The 19,498-nt window shown below is 54.7% G+C and overlaps 1 protein-coding gene across 4 annotated transcripts in view; it reads right to left on the minus strand.

Moving 5' to 3' along the window:
- RGS3 (regulator of G protein signaling 3) overlaps positions 1 to 19,498 on the minus strand; it is a 92,195-nt gene that overhangs the window by 34,768 nt on the left and 37,929 nt on the right. For all 4 annotated transcript variants that reach the window (XM_063174416.1, XM_063174412.1, XM_063174413.1 and 1 more), the window contains 2 exons: positions 14,487 to 14,598; positions 7,795 to 7,835 (listed from right to left, as the gene is read on the minus strand). In XM_063174416.1, the coding sequence (XP_063030486.1) occupies positions 7,795 to 7,835; positions 14,487 to 14,598 (153 nt within the window). The remainder of the gene's footprint in view (positions 1 to 7,794; positions 7,836 to 14,486; positions 14,599 to 19,498) is intronic.

The raw sequence follows: 19,498 nt of genomic DNA on the forward strand, positions 1-19,498 counted from the left end.
CAGAGCCACTGCCATGTCCCAGCTCCAGAGCCACTGCCATGGGTGTCCCAGCTCCAGGGACATCCCAGGAGACAGCAGGGCCAGGGGGACATTGCACTGGAACCTGGGGCTGCCATGGGATGCTGGGCTGGGCACTTTGGGAACACCTCAGCATCTGGGGCAATCTGCACGTGGGCTCATGTCACAGCATCCCCAGAGGGGCTTCTCCACAGGCTGGAACTGCTCTGACCTTGCCTCCCTGCAGCTGCAGCTGGGACTGCTCAGCACCACCCAGACAAATGCAGGGGCTGGGACCTGAGGGCCTTTGGAGGGGGAAATGGAAAGCTCAGTTCAGGAAAGAGTTAAGCTGCTGCTGTGAGTGTGACATGGCAGAGGGACTCAGTGTCCAGCTCTCAGGGGTGGCTCAAGGCTTGGGGAACCTCTCCAGCACCCCAGAAAGGAGCCATGGAGGAAACAAAGGCAATGCCAGAGAGCAGGAAAGGATTTTTCATTGGGTGACATCTCCTGGCCACCAGCAGCAGAATGGAGCACAGGGAGTCCCCCTTCCCCTGAACAGGATGGGAACAGAGGTGCACAATTCTGTTCTCTCACAATATTCATGTCACAGAAGTGGTGAGAGCAAGGAGTCCCCAGGCTGTCTCTGGCCTGGGAATGATCCCAGCCCCTGCAGCCCTGCCTGAGTGATCCCAGCCCTGCTTGCAGTGCCTCCCCCACAGCCCAGGGGATCCTTCCCCTGTGCAGGACAAGCTGATCACACAGATAACAGCCACAAACCTGACAAGCATCCTCTCCTGTCCTCTTGTGAGTGAGAGGAAACTGAGATACAATTCCAGCAGAGCACACAGCCCATTTCCCACACAAAGGCTCACCTCCACTCCCTTCTCACTGAACAAATTCACAGAATCACAAAATCACAGAAATTCAAGGCTGGAAGAGACCTATAAGATCATCAAGTCCAACCCATCCAAATTCCCCTCAGCTTGGGCTCCTAGCTTTGATGTCACCCCAGCCCTGCCCTTTTGCCCTCTCCCTATCACCAAACCATCTGCCCAAGTGCCCTCTAGGTCTGCCCAGACAGTGCCCAAAATGCTCCTTGCAAACTCTGCTGATGATGTGTCCAGAACAGCCAGCTCCAAATTACCCAGGTGTTTAAAATCTGCCAGAGTGTCCCTGAGACTCGTCCTCGGTGCCATCAGTAAATTGCTTTTCCCAGCATTCAGATTTGCTGTTTGGGGACAGAACCTGGGCTCTCCCTGACTCCTCCCTTTGGGACAATGCCACATCCCAAAGGGCACCCAGTGAGCAGAGAACACCTTGGGAAATGAATGCTGCTGTGGAATCAGCTGGGCCATGGATGGAGAGAGGCACAGTACACAGGCTCCAGCATTCTGTGATCCATTTGTCCAAAGCATCCCCTGGGCACAGCTGAGGGTGGGAACAGGAGCAGGGATGTGCCCACACAGAGCCAGGCTGCTGAGCAGCTGTGGATCCCTTGCAGTGTCCAAGCCTGCCCAGTGAGTGCCATCCATGGCCATGGCAGGGCTGGGACAAGATGATCTTTAAAGTCCCTCCCAAGCCAAACCAGTGTGGGATTCTCTGATGGCCAAGGTGGGGGACAGTGGCATTTCACTGGCACTTGTCCAGAGGCTCTCCCATGCAGGATGGGCATGTCCAAGGCAAAGCCAGCTCAGGCACAGAGTCACAGCATCAATTTGCTCAGCTCTGGACGAGTGCTCACCACAGCAGCACAAGGAGTTGCTGCTGGAAGGATTTTCTGTTTCCCAAGACAAACTCCTGTGTCTGCAGATGAAAACTTCCAGAGGAAAAAAAAAAAAAAAAAAAAAAAGATCAAAATTGCCAGTGCTTTTCAAAGGAAAAACTTACTGAGCTGTTTGGTTTTAAGTCGATTTGGTCTGAACATGTTGGGCTGGAATCAAACACTTGTAACAATGCATTAAACCCCTGACCTGCAGTTTCCTCTCAGCAGGATATTTCCGGAGCAGGGAAGGGTGTGAATGCAGCCCTAGAGCACACTCACAGCTCCACACAGCTCCCTCTGAGGCTGCCCATTCCCAGCAGGCAGCAAACATTCCCTGCTGACAGCTTGTACACATCCCATGAGGGGTGTGTGTCCTGCAGGGAATGGGGAAAATGCAGACAAACTCCCACATCCCAAATCCTGTGGGGTGCAGAAATGTGGGTCCACACTGAATCCCAGAAACACAGACTGGTTTGGGTTGGAAAGGACCTTAAAGCTCATCCTATTCCACCCCCTGCCACGGCAGGGACACCTCCCACTGTCCCAGGTTGTTCCAAGCCCCATCCAACTTGGGCATTGCCAGGGATGCGGGGGCAGCCACAGCTGCTCTGGGCACCCCTGTGCCAGGTCTTGCAGTGCCCAAATCAGCCAGAGGCTGTCACAGGCAGGGGCTGTTCAGCTTCAGACTGTGCTCTTTGGATTTGAAATCCTGAAAAGAAAGATGGCCCAGGGCAGGCCTCAGTGCTCTGCCAGGAGTTTTTAACATTTCAGCTGGCAAATAGAAAATTAGAGGAGCTGTAATGGCCATAAACTGAAACACCAGGAGTTCCACCCAACATGAGGAAGAGCAATTCTCCATGAGGGTGGCAGAGCTCTGGAACAGCTGCCCAGGGAGGGTGTGGGGTGTCCCTCTCTGGAGACATCCCAAACCCACCTGGACACCTTCCTGTGCCACCTGCTCCAGGTGCCCCTGCCTTGGCTGTTCTGGGACTCTGTGATCCCAGGTACACACTCAGGCATTCCTGAGATGTAAAGGTGCCACCTCCACCTCCAAAATCCTGGCTCATGTCTGTGCTGAGGCCATGACAGCCACCAGAAGGAACCAAACCCCACAGGGGACAGCTCAGTGCAGAGCCTCCCTCTGCTCTCACATCCTTTCCAATCCCATTCTACATTCAGCCTTTCCAGGATGCCAAGTGCCCCTCCAGAACCGGGTCCATGTTCACTCAGGATCTCCAAACCCTGCAGTTCTCACCTTGCAGAGGCTGTAAAACAAACACCCTTCATGCTGGAACCCACAGCAGGCTCTGCAGCTCCTGCTAGCTCTGCCTGCAAACAGCCACACTGCCCAGGGTTCCAACTCTGTGCAGTGATTTATTACACACAATTAGACAGGATGAGCAGCAGAAGCTTTTTTTGTGACACTTCCTGAAGGTTGGAATTTTCTCTCTTGTTTATAATAAATTAAGGAACTCACAGGTATTAGAACATACTTTCGTTTTGTAATGTGTCAGATCCAAATGCAAATCTGTGACCTTATGGGTCAGAATATTACTCAGAAACCCTCAAGATGAGCAATAGCAGGAGGCTGCAGCTCAAGGCTTCAGCAGAGAGTTCTTCCTGCAGCAAAGGCAGTGGCAGCCCTGCCCCGTGGGCTCCTCTCAGCTCTCAGCATCACTAAACCCATTAGTGCTCATTGCAGATGATTTGTGGGCAACAAACAGCAGCTCAAGAGCTTCCTCCGACCTCCCAGCCCATCACAGCAGCACAATGGATGTGTCTGCCCAGCCCAGGGCGACAGGAGCCCAGCTGAGAGCGGCCACAAACCCCCCTGGGCCGCCAGCAGCAGGGACAGAGCCAGGAGAGGCTCAGGGCACACAGAGCCAGGGATGGAGCAGGTCACGATGGGGAGAGACCCCTGAGGGTGACACGGCGCCAAAATGCCATGAGAGCTCACACATCCTGCCCCTATCCATCCTCATCCCTTCCAGCTGCCACGGGCTGGGCAGCCAGGATGTCCTGACCCCCCCTCAGGAGCCTGAACATGTCCCCAGAGCACAGCCAGCCCCTCTGCAGGGCAATCCCTGTCCCCAGAGCACAGCCAGCCCCTCTGCAGGGCAATCCCTGTCCCCAGGGCACAGCCAGCCCCTCTGCAGGGCAATCCCTGTCCCCAGGGCACAGCCAGCCCCTCTGCAGGGCAATCCCTGTCCCCAGAGCACAGCCAGTCCCCCTCAGGGCAATCCCTGTCCCCAGAGCACAGCCAGCCCCTCTGCAGGGCAATCCCTGTCCTCAGAGCACAGCCAGCCCCTCTCAAAGGGAATCCCTGTCCCCAGAGCACAGCCAGCCCCTCTGCAGGGCAATCCCTGTCCCCAGAGCACAGCCAGTCCCCCTTAGGGCAATCCCTGTCCCCAGAGCACAGCCAGCCCCTCTCAAAGGGAATCCCTGTCCCCAGAGCACAGCCAGCCCCTCTCAAAGGGAATCCCTGTCCCCAGAGCACAGCCAGCCCCTCTGCAGGGCAATCCCTGTCCCCAGGGCACAGCCAGCCCCTCTGCAGGGCAATCCCTGTCCCCAGAGCACAGCCAGCCCCTCTGCAGGGCAATCCCTGTCCCCAGGGCACAGCCAGCCCCTCTCAGGGCAATCCCTGTCCCCAGGGCACAGCCAGCCCCTCTGCAGGGCAATCCCTGTCCTCAGAGCACAGCCAGCCCCTCTCAGGGCAATCCCTGTCCCCAGAGCACAACCAGCCCCTCTCAGGGCAATCCCTGTCCCCAGAGCACAACCAGCCCCTCTCAGGGCAATCCCTGTCCCCAGGGCACAGCCAGCCCCTCTCAGGGCAATCCCTGTCCCCAGAGCACAGCCAGCCCCTCTCAAAGGGAATCCCTGTCCCCAGGGCACAGCCAGTCCCCCTCAGGGCAATCCCTGTCCCCAGGGCACAGCCAGCCCCTCTCAAAGGCAATCCCTGTCCCCAGGGCACAGTTAGCCCACTCTCTGGGGCAATCCCTGTCCCCAGGGCACAGCCAGACCCTCAGGGGAGCCCATCCTTGCAGAGGCTGTTCCCACAGCCAGGAAGGAGGCTGAGCTTTTCAGCAGGGCAGAAGAAGGTGCCACAAGCAGAGTGTGGCACCCACTGGACACCAGAGCTGCCAGGTGCTGGGGAGAGCTGCACTGGGATGGCCCAAGGACTGCTGCAAGTGCCACTTTCCAGCCCCAGCCCCAGCCCTCATCTGAGAGCAGGCCCACTGCAAAAATCACCTTATCACACAAACCCAGCCTCCCACCAGGCCAGAGAGGGACCCACAGCCTCCCCACTGTCCCCCTGCAGTGTTTCTGTGAGAGCCAGCCTGCAGGGACGCCTCTGAGGGGACTGTCCCCTCCCAAGCCTGCCGGTGACACCCCACAGGCCTGTAAGCAAAGATCTGCTCCCAAAATGTGAATGCCAAAAAGAAAAGAGAGATAACCTGAAGGAAATGCTCTTCCTGGCTTCCCTGCAGCAATCAGATGCTGGAATGTTCCCATCCTTTCACTCTCCACCTGGGGCCAAGGGCACAGCCCCTGTGCTGCACATCTGGGGGGTTCCTGCTCTCCTGCCCCATCCCCAGCCCTGCAGCCCTGTCCGCCCTCCCTGTGGCTCCTGGGGAGGTGACCTGCAGCTCACAGGTCACTGCTTCCCAGAAGACACGTCTGAGAGCAGTGTGCTGGGAGAGCCCCATGCTGCCCAGGCTCACTGCTGACTCACAGACACATCCCCACCTTGTTCCCCTTTCAAACCCCAATTTCTCATTGCTGGAGAGCCCCAGGGCACCCACAGCTGGCAGGTTCCTGTCCCCTCCACCTTGGAGCCAGCTGCTCCCTCTGGCCAGGACACAGCAGCAGCCTTGTGTTAGGAAGGATGAAAGTTTGACAAGAAAGTCTCACAGATATGGATGCTTGGCAGAAAGATTTTTAAACGTAGAATCTGAAGAAGGAATAGAGATGGAAGCAAGTTTTGATATAGAAGAAAAGAATTGCTAAGCCAGTCTCACTGCATAACCAAGGAGGCAAAGGGTGTGTGAGTTAGAAGGGGTTTTTATGGCTTAGAGCAAAGGATAAACCCACCCCAAACAAGATGTTTTTACCAAGCAGAAAGAGAGCACAGGCAAACAAGCCTGCTGATGTAGCAAGTAGAAAAAAGGTCTCAGAATTTTCCACTGCAAGAAAACTGAAAAACAACTTCTAGCTTAAACTGTAATGTACTAACTTTTAGTGATTGGAGAACAGTAACATGAATATGGTAATTACAGTAGTTATGATGGGCTATAGATAATAGTTAAGGTATAGATTGGTTCTGCTGTATTCAGATGCTCAGCAAAGAAAAGTCTGTAATGCATTGTAACCAAAACCACAAAAAAGGGTCTCCAGGCCTGCCTGCAGCTGGAGCTGACAGCTGTGGGCACAGCTCTGTCACCCACCACCCTGGACTGCTGTAACCTCTTGGATGGAATACACTGCATTTTGTATACAATAAACTGCATTTTGGATACAATAAACTGCATTTTGGAGAGCCCCTGGAGTTCCACATCTCTCATTTCAGCTCTTACAGCCATGGGGCTGGGAGGGAAGGGTGGCACAGGGCACACGCTGCTTGGCCAGGTGCTGTCCCCAAGCCAGGGCTGCCCAGTGTCACCTCAGAGCTGGGCTGGCAGTGCAGGGGGGATCACCCAGCCCTGGGGTCCAGCACGTGGCAGAGCTGCTGGGAGTGCCCCAAAGCAGCCCAGGAGGAGCAGCCAGGGTTTGCAGAGTCCCACAGCGTGGCCACTCCAGAACTGTTGAAATCTGTGGGGGAACAGGAGGTGGGAAAGCAAAAACCTCACATTTTCTATCCAAGTGCTCCACTCCAGCCACTGCAATGCCAGGGATCTCCATCACCAGAGCTCTCACAGCCAATTAGGCCCTCAGAAGAGAGCCCAGCCCTTCATTACAGCCTGACAAAGACACTCTTCACATCTCAGGATCTCATGAAACACAGCCAGCTCTGTTTTGGTCACTTCTACTTAGGGGCACTAAGCTTCTAAACCAAACATCAGGCTCTGAGTGCATTTTTCCAAGTGCCGGAGAAATGCAGGAGAGGCTCATCCAAGCACCCAGCCCAGCCTGGCTGAGTCACAGCCCAGCTGTCCCCAGCCCAGGGTGACATTGCCTGGGACACACACTGAGCAAAGCCAGGGGAGGCTCAGCCCCTGCCACAGAGCACAGAGCAGACAAGGAAGGAAGGAACAGGAGAGGAGTGCAGGATTCTGCAGTGACTCGTGCCCTGGCCCAGCTCCAGCCTCTCAAGGTGAACAACTTCCACCCTGAGCATTTGCACCCAGCCCTCACAATGGCTCATTATTGCACTCAGCAGTGTTTGCCTTTCTCCTCTGTGCCCTGGGGAGCTTTCCCAGACCCACCTTCCCACCTCAGAGAGTGCAAGGCCTTGAAAGCAGGAACACAGCAAAGTCAAAAGCAAAAAAAAAAAAACCCCGTGGCCTTCAATGGTTAGGGAGGTGCAGTGAGAACCAACTCTGCACAGTCCTTGATTTGACAAAAGGGACTGTGCCAAAGCCTTGGTGACTCCAAAGCTGCTTAGAGCACTCAGCTACATGTGGGTTCACAGCTGTGATTTTGCTTTCACACTGGGCTTCCTTATTTTATTTGAGGGCTCCAAACCTGGATGTTTGAAGACAAGAAAAGCAAGGTGCCTAAAAATAATGACAAAACACTTGGCAAAGAAATCTGCCCCCAGAGGTAAGAATCCTAAGAGAAAACAAAAGTGAGATGTCTCAAGAAAGATCCACAGGGAGAAGGGAAAAAGAAACCTGTCCTAGTGCTGCCCAAGCTCCTTTTAGCAGCTTCTTATTCACATATTCTACAGTCATTACATTTCTTTTCCAGGTTTCTGGCAAATTCATTTAAAGAGAAGTTAAAATCAGTTTTTTCAGTGCTCCTTGCCCAAGGATCAGAGCTGTCAGTACCTGCCCAGCTCTCACTGGAAGGTTAAAGTGGAAATCAGCAGCACTCACCTCTGCCAGGTAAAGGATGCAGAACTTGCGATCTTCTGAACCTGCAGGGAAGAAAAACCAGGATCAGGGCGAAGCTGCAGCTGCATTTCTGCAAGAGGAGCCACTGGCAGAGGAACTGGCTGAGAGACAGCCCTGAATGAGTGCTTGTTGTTGTCCCCAGTACCAGGCTGTGAGCTGGGTGATGTATGTGGCATCTGCCAGGGCCGGGCACGGCGGGGCCCTGCGGGGACTCAGTGCCCTGGCAGGGATCCTCCCGGGGTTCCTCCTTTGGAAAGGGTTTGCTGCATTCAGAGGCACTGCAGGCCCTGCTGCCCAGCCTGCCTTGGCACCTGCAGCCTGTGGGAGCGTCCCAGGGGCTGCACAGGTCCTGCAGCACCCACACAGCCACCCTGGGAATCAGGCATGGGTGTCTCCATCCTATCCCTGGGGGCACTTTGCTCCCAGGAGGACTCACAGAGAAACTCCTGTTCCTGCATCTCATTCCCAGCTTCTTGCCCCAAGTCCTGGTGGTCCTGGGGGTCCTGGTGGTCCTGCTGTCTGTCCCAGCCTCTCCCAGTGCCAGCAGCTGGGGCACTGCCTCTGCAAGGGCATGGAGCCAAATCCCAGAGCAATGGGAAGCAGCAGGATGGGGCAGGGGCAGGAGCTCATCCTGCTCCTTTGGGCTGAGGACAAACTGCCCAGCATGGGGACACCAAGGAGACCCAGCCAAGGGACCCTGGAGGTCCAGTCTTCCCTGCACCCAACCAAAAGGCATTCCTGAGGATTTACCTGGCCTTGGTGTGTCCCCATCCTCGAGGGAAGCCAGCTCCAGGCACACACCAACCCACAGGAGCACATGGAACTGCCCAGGACAGGGTCACCTCAGCTCTGGGCAGGACAGCCCATCTCCAGAGCAGGACAGCCCATCTCCAGAGCAGGACATCCCATTTCTAGAGCAGGATATCCCATCTCCAGAGCAGGACAGCCCATCTCCAGAGCAGGACAGCCCATCTCCAGAGCAGGACAGCTCATCTCCAGAGCAGGATCTCTAGGGCAGGACAGCCCATCTCCAGAGCAGGACATCCCATCTCCAGAGCAGGATATCCCTCCTCCAGGACATCCCATCCCATCTCCAGAGCAGGACATCCCATCACCAGGGCAGAACATCCCATCTCCAGAGCAGAACATCCCATCTCCAGACCAGGACATCCCATCTCCAGAGCAGAACATCCCATCCCATCTCCAGAGCAGGACATCCCTTCTCCAGGAGCTGGCTGGCCCCTCCACAGCAGCTCTGCTCTTGGCAGCACCGTGGGGCTGCTGCTTCCCTGACCCTCCTAATGCCATTGTCTGTGCCAGGAGCTCAGGGCTGCAGCCTGGGCATGGCTACAGATCCCACTGCCAGTGGTGTCAGCACAAGCTCTGCTTCATTTCAGCAGCCTGAGCTGCTGGATGGGAACAGGCTCTGCACAGGGCTGGAAACACCCTGTTCCCTGGAGGAAAACAATTCTCCTGCTGCAGGCAGCAGCCCAAATGTCCAGATAAGAGCTGTGACCCGCTGAGGGACTCGTGTGCCTCTTGAGTCACTCCCCGGGCCACGTGAAACCCAGGAAGAACTGGCCTGGAGCCCTTTGCTGGGTGTCCATTCCAGCTGTCCTTTGTGGGGTCACAGCTCTGCCTCCACTGCCAGCTTCAGTTTTAATGCATTTTGCAGGATTTGGGCTGGAAAATCCCTACAGGGACACCAGGACACTGTGTGACAGTGGCTGCTGGAGGCAGCACCACTGGGAGTGCTGCTGTGGCCCTCTCAGGTGCTCCCAAAATCCTCCCTGTGCTCCCCCAGGGCTGCCCCTCCAAATCCTCATTCCCAGGAGGGGAGGGTGCTGGATCCTGGCAGCAGGAGCAGCTGGGCCTGGCTGGGAGCCCAGCCCTCACCCCTGCACACAGACAAACACCCACTGCCCCCATGGCAGTGCCTGAGTGCTCCCAGCCCCTCTCCCACCACTCCCAGCAGGACCATCAGCAGCATTTCCCTATGGAGCCCTTTGGAGCCCCTCACCCTGTGCTCTTTCCCTTGGGAAAGGCAGAGTTTGGAAGCAGGATCTGTGCCTGTTGCTGGCACACCACGAGCCCACCATCCTCTCCTGCTTCTCCTGAGCTGGGCCCTGCTCTGCCCTGCCCCAGGACCCCTCCAGGCTGACTGGCACAGCAGGTCACAGCACATCCCAGCTGTGTTTCTTCAGGAGCTTTAGCCAGGTTTTCCCTGATGATGTTGCTATAAATACATATTAAAATATTGGCTTTTTGCAAATATTAAAATGGATTTTATATCAGTAGTGTTAAAGTAACTTTGTTATAAATATACAGTTTTTATTTCTGTTGTTAATTAAGCTTAGACATACTAGTGAAATAGCTATACTTGTATTAAACTGCCTTCTTAGATGAGATAACATTCAATAAACACATGAAGAAGACACCTCCTACAGATGTGCCAACTATCAGCACTCACCATAGAGTGTCACAGTGTGGACCAAGGCCCAAAACCTAGAAATAATAAAAATAGACTAAAACCACGACCAAAAAATACACATACTCTTAAAAAACAGATTAGAGGAGCAGATATGCTAAACAATTCTTAGAATATGTAAACTAATTTAAGGAAAAGTTTACTATGCATAAGAGTCTGTGAATATGCAATAGGCTGATGTAATTAAAAGGTATTTAAGGGGTATTCCCAAAGATAACACTTAGGTGCCAAGATGCACCCAGCCTTAATAACCTTTGCTCCATGGTCCTTGTCTCCTATTGTCCTTTATTAAACTTTTTACATTTTCACAGGAGAATGAACGTGCTTTTCATAGTGTGAGGATCCTCATAAAGAAATGTCCTGTTGGAGTGTGCCAGCCCAGGGAATGACCCTGCTCCCCTTGGGCCTCGGGGGATTCTTTCTGCAGTAACAGGTGATCCTGACAAGGTGCAAACCCACCAGAATTAAGTTCCCTTTCAAATTCCTCTCCCCTGAGCTGTGAATCCTGGCACCAGCAGCCTCCAGAGCCAGCAGCTGCTGTTCCTGTCCCTCCAGGACTCACTGCCACACACGGCCCAGCAGGACACACAAAGCAGGGGGCCAGTCTGGGCTAAGGAATGGCTCAAATCCCATTTTTTCCAGCCTTTAGGGAGAACTTCAGTAATGCACTGGCTGCCCATCCCAGCAGCTGGGCTGAGGCAGGGCTGATCCCTGGCAGGGCACAGGGGGAGGCTGGAGGGCAATGGCAGAGCCAGGCAGGGCTGACCTGGGTGCAGATTTCACCACAAACCAGGTTTGCCAGGATTCCTTCCATGTCTCTGGAGGGTCAGGGTGGAGCAGCAGAGCCTGATGTGCCCAGAGCCCAGAAATACACAGGAGAAGCACAAGCTGGCACTGAAGAGGTGGCAGATACCTGGGATGATCCCCAGCTCTGCTCTCGTGACAGCAGCACAGCACATTCCCTCAGCCAAAGTCAGGGAAATGCTAAGAAGAAATAAGCAGGAGGAAAAAGCTCACTTGGAGGTATTTCCTTCTCTTCCTGATGTGCTGAGCTGGGGCTGGTTTGCCTTCCAGAGTGACGTGAACTGAGCCTGTGCCAGGCTGGGCACAAGAATCAGTGGGAGCTCTGTGGGGACACATCCCCTGTCCAGCAAAGCCCTGTCCTGCACACCCACACTGCACAGCAGCTCCTCTCTGCCTCTGCCACTTCCCTGAGCAGCCCATGGACAGCACCTGCTGCTCTCAGGATCTGGGGGTGCATGGCTGGTGTTGGGTCAGAAAGATGGGCAAAGAGGGAAGCTGGTGCTGCGGCTGTGGCAGTGCCCTGCTGAGGGCAGGCACCCCGAGCCCAAACCCTCAGCTCTGCTCAGCCAGGCTGGGACTGCAGCCAGCAGCCAGGACAAGGTGCTGCCAGGCCCTGGTGTGTGGGATATGCTGCTGAGCACATCCAAACCCAGCTGCAGGAGGGGACAAGCTCATGCACTGGGGAGTGTGGCAGGGCAAGCCCTGGGTGCTCTCCAGCATCCCAAGGAAGAACAGCAGGCCCTTAAATCCCACTTTGGCCCCTTGAGCATCTTGGGGCTGCACAACACAGAAGTTGGCATGTCAAGAAGCCCCTGTTTGCAGGATCCCAGAGTGGGGATAAAGGAAAACTCCTCTCTGTCCCAAAGCTGAGCACACCCACTGGGGGGGAACCAGGATCCCAGTGTGTCGCAGACATTTCTCCACAGAAATCCTTTCTTTCAGATTCTTTCATTTCTCCACAGAAATCCTTTCTTTCCAGAGGCCTCCGAAGAGAAGGTAAACAATTATTATCAGCTGCTGTGGAATGCAACAGGAACACCTTGATTGGCTCATTTCTTATGTTTATAATTAAGGGCCAATCACCAGTGCAAGCTAGGGGACTGAGTCCTTGAACACAACTTTGTTGTAGATTTCTTTTCTATCTATTCTTAGCTTAGCTAGCAGCTCTGCAAACCTCTCTCTATATTCTATTAGTATAGCCATAATGTATTATATATAATATCTTAATAAATCAGCCTTCTGATTCAAGAAACAAGATTCACCGTCTCTCTATCACCAGCTGCGACCCACTCAGGCGCGGTAATACTGGTGTGTGGAAATTCCCACAGTGGCTGCTGAGGAAGCCAGCCCTGTGTCACTGCAGCCAGCTCATCAGCCCGTGCTGGGCTGTGAAGCAGGAAGAGGCAGCATTGTGAGGCAGATCAGACTGATTTGCTTTCGCACAGAGCAGGAACAGGAAACAGCACAATGGCCCTGAGCGCACCGGAGATGTCTCAATTGTTGGAGGCAGCCACACGCCTGTTCCTATTCGTGGGCCTCTCAGTCATTCAGGAGAGCAGCAGCAAACCCCTGCCAAGAGGGACAGACAGCTCCCAGCTCCCTCCAGCCGCCTTTGAGGCAGCCCTGCCCCAAGCAGGAGGGTCTGAGCTGCCTGAACAGCAGCTGGGCTGGATTCCCAGTGCACGGGGGGTAGCTCAGGGCTGCAGGGACCCCATCTCCTTTGGAGAGCCTTGGGAAGCTGTTCCAGACAGGATCCAGCCGAGTTATTATGGCAACAAGGAAATAAGTGGCAGAAAACTGCCCATAAATCCCCCATGCCCGAGGTGAGGAGGCACAATCCTGGGCAGAGCCAGGAGCAGCAGCAGGGATGCTGATTTCTCCAAGCAGAGCTATTCCCCAGCCTTTGGGAGCAGCCAGAGGCAGCACACAGTCCAGGAGCTGACCAAAAGCACTTTAACAAGGAACAATTTCTTTTGGCCCTTTCTTAGAAATAAGCAGTGCTGAGAACACACTCAGCAAAGCCCAGGGAGGCTTCAATGGCTTTTCTCAGTGGCTCGTGGCTGTGGTGCCCCATCTCCCTCCCCCGTGCTTCTGCTCCCACCAAATAGGTCAGGGAATTCATCTGGAAACAGAAACGTTGCTGGAAATGGGAAATAACAAGTGACAGGCAGCCTGTGGTGTCCAGCACTGAGCTCAGAGCAACGTGATGCATGTGGAGAGACACAGCCCATCCACAGGGCTCGTGGCTCAGCTGGGGAAAGTCATGGCAAGCAGCAAAATTCACCCAGAAAAGGATCCCTTTGGAGAAGCAGCCCAGATCTGGATTCATTCCTTTTGGTCAGGCCACAGGACTGCATAAAACATTGCTCATCACTTCCAGGGTAATTTGGGTTCTAAGGGGCCTCTCTGGTGGCTCTGGAGTCCAATCCCTGACCAAGCACCCAGAGCAGGGCACTCAGGAGTCCTGAATGCCTCCAGGACTGGAGATCACAACACTTCTCTGGGCCACTCAATATCTGACCAACCTCATGACAGGAAAGTTTCTCCTTCAATCTCATCCTGATTCTCCCTGTGGGGTCCCAGGGCAGCTGCCTGGGCTGCAGGAGGAGCTGTGGCACACTCAGGTAACTGCACATAAAACAAGCCCATACCCAAAAGCAACCACAGCACACAAGGAATAAGGTGAAACTGGGCCCAGGGCCAACAAGTGGCTCCACCATAGCAAATAGGATGTGGTAGAGCAATTCCCTTATTCCTCTTTAGACCACGAGGAGCTAAAGGCAGTCTTTTGTACAGCCTGAATTAACCCATTTCCAGTCACCCCAGCCCTCTCTGAGCCCTCAGCTGACACAAAAGGTGTCAGCCAAAGTGCAGGGTGAGGGCAAGGTCCCCAGCCCTGCTCTGAGGGTTTGCTCTTTCCTCCCCTGAGGGGTGAGCAGGGGGATGGATGTGAGCAACAGGGAAACCGTGGGCAGCTCAAGAGAGAAGTAGCAAAGTCAAGGTCATCAGAGCTTGGCCAGCCACGCTTGGAGCCAATCTCTGAACTCCCTCGAGGCATCATGGGGGAAACCTCAAGGCTTCAGTTCCCTTTCCCAGCCTTGGCCAGTCCCTGCTGTGACAGTGTGACACCAATTGGGGAATGCCAGCCGAGATCCTGAGCCATGCACCCAGAAAGGCTGGAAAGGGCAGGCCCTGGGTGCTCCTGAGGTGTCCCGGGAGATGGAGCTCCCAGGTAAATGCAGGGACAGCAGGGGTGCTGCTGGCACCCCAGCAAGGATCACCTGGAAGCACCACGACAGCAGGGTGCTGCTGGCCAGAAACCTCTGCAGCCAGCAGCCAGAAAAACCCCAAAATGCCTCCAGCTGCTGCTGCAAACACTCACCCTCCTGGAGCTTGACACTGTGCAGGTACAGAGGGTTCCTCAGCACGTTGCAGCGCCCGGGCTCGTCCTCCTTGGTGAAGAGCAGCAGGTCGGAGTAGACAAAGAGAGTCACCTGGAAGCACAGGAGCAGCACAGCAGGAGCTATAGGGAGCTCATCTCTTGGCACTGAGTGTCCTGGAAATGTCCCCTGCCCCGGGGAGAGGCACCAGGGAGCCCAGAGAGCCCTTCCCAAGGGGCTGCTGCACCCAGCGAGCTTTGGATGAGGCTCCCCTCACTTGGCAGCCGCTTCCTGAGGCTGGTGAGTGCTGTGACAGGAGGGATAAACCTGCCTGGCAGTTCCACACCACACAAACACACCCTCTCTGCTCCCTCCTGTCACTTCCCACTTACACCAGTCACAAATCACAGCAGGAGGAGGGAAGAAGTTGCCGACTAATCCCAGCACTCTGCAGAAGTTGCAGCCTGAAAGCAAATCTGATCCCTCTGATCGCCCTCGCTGCTCTCAGTGAGAAAGTAAAGTTTGGTTTTTACAAGAGCAGGACCACAGAGAGCAGCTGCAGGGGACAAACCTGACGCCTCAAACCACTGTGGGGGTGGACAGGAAACACCACCCAAGAGTCTCCCAGAGCTGTGCCCCAGCAGAGCCTTGGGTGTCCCAGGGGCTGGGGGCTCCTCCAGGCCAGGGACAGTAAATGCTGTCCCTGCATTTACTTGCCTGAGGTCCCCAGTGAATCAGTTCAGATTAATGGACCTTGAAAATAAGAATGGGTTTCTCCACTGCACTGGAGATCCTGGACCCAGAAGCCCCCCAGGGATGAGAAGCTTGGTGTGAGCCTGTTCTGGCCTCCAGGAGCTGGGGCACACAGAGAGCCTCAAAGATCACAGAATCATGGAATCACAGAATGTCCTCAGCTGGAGGGACCCCAAGGATCCCCCAGCCCAGCCCCTGTCCCTGCCCAGCACCCCCAGCAGCCCCAGCCTGGGCACCCCTGGCAGCGCTGCCCAAAGGCTCCTGGAGCTCTGGCAGCCTCGGGGCCGTGCCCATTCCCTGGGCAGCCTGGGCAGTGCCAGCACCCTCTGGGGGCAGAGCCTTGCCCTGAGCTCCAGCCTGAGCTGCCCTGGCCCAGCCCCAGCCATGCCCTGGTCACCAGAGAAGCCAGGGAGCAGCTGCAAGGTGGCACTGGCACAGTGGCACAGTGGGTGCCAGACCTGCTCAGGGTGAGGCACTTGCAGTGCCCCCCAAACCTCCCACAACAAAGGGAAAGTTTTGCAACACTGAGCCACAGCAATGAAGGGTTTGTGGTCTTTTAGCAAAAGGAGACAACACCCAGAGCCCCAGAGAGGTGGGAGGGGGCACAGAGAGGTGACTCTGCTCAGCTGACAGCACAGTTTGTGTCTGTGGCTGATGGACACATCCTGAGGAGGACAAGCTGGGTAACAGTTGTCACATGCTGGGGAGTCTCACCTCAGGGAAGAGCATCTGGCTCCAAATCCAAAACCAAGCCCTTGCCACAAGAATTCTCCTTGCAGTGCAAGTTCATTTTTGTGGCATTCTCAGTAAGTACAAAGCTGCTGGTGGAGCTTTAATTGACAGTGAAACCAGGGAGGGGATGTTCTTGTCTGTGTTATTTGGAAAATCCCTTCCTCTGCTCTCAACACTCTGCTGGCCTTGTGCCCACATCCACCCTCTTCATTCCTTCTGATCTTGTTGGTAACACAAGGAATAACCTGGCAGAAACTGCACTACAACCCTCAGCCCATGCCCACCTTGTGCCAAAGCTGTGCCATGCTCTGGGACATGTCTGGTGCCATCTCAGGCCCCTCAACCCCAAAGAAGAGATGCTGAAGGGATTTTGGGAACAGCAACCCAAAGTGAAGGAGATAAAAGCATGATCAGCTAACAGTCACACAGAAATGGAGGAAAGAAACTGAAAACCTACTGCCTCTGGAAGTTTAAAGGGTAGAAAAAAAGAGTGGGAGCAGCAAGAAAATCACTTCAAAGCCAAGCAAGTTTCAATAGGGAATCTTGGAAATGGAATTACATGGCTAAGAATTTACAGGTATTGAACTTTTACAGGAAAATTGGACAGATTGTATTCAGGATGTAGAAGGTAAAAGCACAAAAGTGCAGGTTCTGTAGGAGAGTCTCTGTCAGAGGCTGCTTCCAGGAAGACAATTGATCTGAGAGCAGTTGATAGAGGTGCCTCTGCTCCTCCAGGCTGTTGGGAGGAAAAATAAAAGTGCCCCTTCCATCTGTAGAGGCAGAGACAGGGACGGGGCAGAGGCAGGAACAGGGACAGGGACAGAGGCAGGGACAGCCCAGCACTGTGGGCCTGGGGCTCTGGCAGACCCAGAGATTAGACCTGGACACCTGAGAGCTGAGGAGGGGCCTCAGGGATGAGCCCAGGGCAGCAGGGGTAAGGGCAGACTGGAGGAGTAACATGGAGCTCTGCCCTGGGCTGCCATCCCCCTCTCACAGGCTGTGACCTGTCTGTAACAGCCCTTGGCAAACACATCTACCCTCAGAAACCACAGGGCTCCTAAAAGCCAAGAGCAAACAAACAACAAACACAACGTCTGGGCTCACCCAGGCAAGTCACAGAATTCACCAGAATTGCTCCCTGCAGGGTCAAAGTAGCTTTGGGTATTTAGCAGAATTTCCTAGCCCAGAGTCAGAATTCCAGGAGCTGCCAGGACAGAAGGACTCTCTGAAGACAGGGATGGGCACCCTGGGTCATTGCTGCAGTGGCTGAGGCCAATGGCCATTGTCATGTGGACTTTTAGGGGGGTCTGAACAGATTTTACAGGGGGGAAAGGTTCACAGAGCTGACCCTGATGTCCCCACACTGTTCATCTGGGTGTGCTCTGCACCACAAACAGCAAAGCTCTTCTGCTGAGGGACCTGAGCAGCTACAGGACATGATTGGCAAAGCACTGGCACAGGAGACAGGGACACATTTAAAGAGGGAAATGAGGAGAAACCGAAAGCCAAGAGGGAAGGCAGGAGCAATGGGTCAGTGTGCTGCCCAAGGGGGATAACCTGGGACTGCCACTGAGCCCTGCCCGGGGCAGAAGGGAGCCAAAATCACACCTTGGGAAGAAAAAGGTGGCAACAAAATCACTGTGAAAAGGTGCCCAGAAATGCAGCCTTGGAGAGAGAAAGAGGAGAAAGAGGAGAAAGAGGAGAAAGAGGAGAAAGAGGAGAAAGAGGAGAAAGCCTCCTGCTCTAGAGAGGAGAATTAACCCAGCCAAGCCCACCCACGAGGCTGCAGGACTCAGAAGGAAAGGCTTCTACACAGTTTATCCATCCATCCTGACCTGCAGACCCTGCCAGAGTGGCAGAAAGGAGGGATGAGGAGGGCAGGAGCATGGCCCACACTGAGCAGACACCTCAGGGCTTTGGGAGAACTCCAGGTCCACTGGAGATGGATGGACAAGGCCAGAGGCCACCTTGGACACCCCGTGGGCCATCCCCCGCTGGCTCCTCTGGCACTCCAGGGGCTGGAGGGATTTCAGGAGGCCAGAAAATGGGAATTGCAGCAAAGTCTAGACAGGATGTGATTAAGGCCTGAATGAGGATTGCCCCAGAGGTAAGGTCAGGGAAAGGACAGACCCTGGCAAGCCTCCAGAGAGATAGGTTGACTCCTTCAGGAGATGGGAGAGAGTTTGCTCAGGGACAAGGATGCAGTGCCTGATGTGGAAACTGCCACAGGGAAAAGATTCTGGGGGTTTGGGAAAGAAAGAAAGAAAGGAGCAGGAGCTGCAGCTCTGGTCCTTGCACCCAGGCCCTCCTGTCTTGAGCCTCTCAGGCAAAACAGATTAATAACACACAGAGAACAATCCTGCAAAGCACAGGAGCCCAGCTGGAGAGAGGCTGTGTGGGAAGAGCAGTGGGCAAACAGAAAACCTCATGGAGCAAGGAAGGGAGGAATGGTTGGACACAAGGCAGCCTCTGCCCAGGCATCAGAGAGGGAAAGAACTCAAGCCCAGCAAAGAGAGGAGCCAGAGCCCTCCTGCACCTGTGGTGTCCAGGCTGTTTTAGGCCTTGCTGGCTGCAGAGGTTCAGGTTCTCTCCCCTCACAGCCCAGCAGGACCAAAGCAGAGCCTGGCACTCCAGAGAGACCTGCACAAGCTCCACAAAGCCTTCCATGGCTGTGCCACACACTGGGACAGGACAGAGCCCTTCCCAAGGGCCACAGGTGACATCCCAGCCCTGCTCTCTCCACTGTCCCTGTCAGCCTGGACTCAGCACCACGGGCTGTTCCCTTCAGCACTGCTCATTCCTCACCCACTGACTCAGCCCTGCCCCTGTGCCAGCTCACCCAGACAGCACAGCCACAGGGCAGCAGCATTCCCAAACACTGCCTCACACCCCTGGCCTGCACCCTGCCCTACCCTGGCACCAGCTCCAGCTGGAAATCCTCTCCTGTCAGAGCTCAGTGCATCCCTCCGGGTGTCCAGAGTTGCTGAGGACCCTGCCAGGGGGCTCAGAGACCCTGGCACACAGCCCAGAGCACCTGGGGATTTGATTTTGACCCTTGGAGCAAGTTGTCAGCTTTGTATGAGGACATGAAAGTCACACAGGTTTGAATAGTGTAATAATAAAATGATCACAGGGTGAAAATGTAGATTTTAGGATTTTTGGTATGGCGGTTATGGGGACAAGATGGAGGAATCTGGGCATGTCCAGCCTTTCTTCTCCTTCTTCTCCTTCTCCATTTTCTGCAGTGCTGTTGGCACTTTGGGATTGGTTTAGAGTAGAAGTGCACTGTCTAACACAGGTGATGGGTATTGGGAATTCAGTGTAAATATGTTATATGTAGTTTGTAGTATAAAAGGACAGCACAGAGTGCCTGTGGCTGCCCTGCTGAGCAGATCTCAGCTGGGCAGAAAGAAAATTTTATAGATAAGAATTAATAAACGACCTCAAGACCGAAAAGTGAAGAGCCCAGACTTGTTCTTCAGCTGTGCAGGCTGAAGCAGAGACACCCTGCACATCTGGGGCAGCAATT

This window comes from Melospiza melodia, chromosome 22, assembly GCF_035770615.1.
Source record: "Melospiza melodia melodia isolate bMelMel2 chromosome 22, bMelMel2.pri, whole genome shotgun sequence".
Classification (NCBI taxonomy): domain Eukaryota; kingdom Metazoa; phylum Chordata; class Aves; order Passeriformes; family Passerellidae; genus Melospiza; species Melospiza melodia.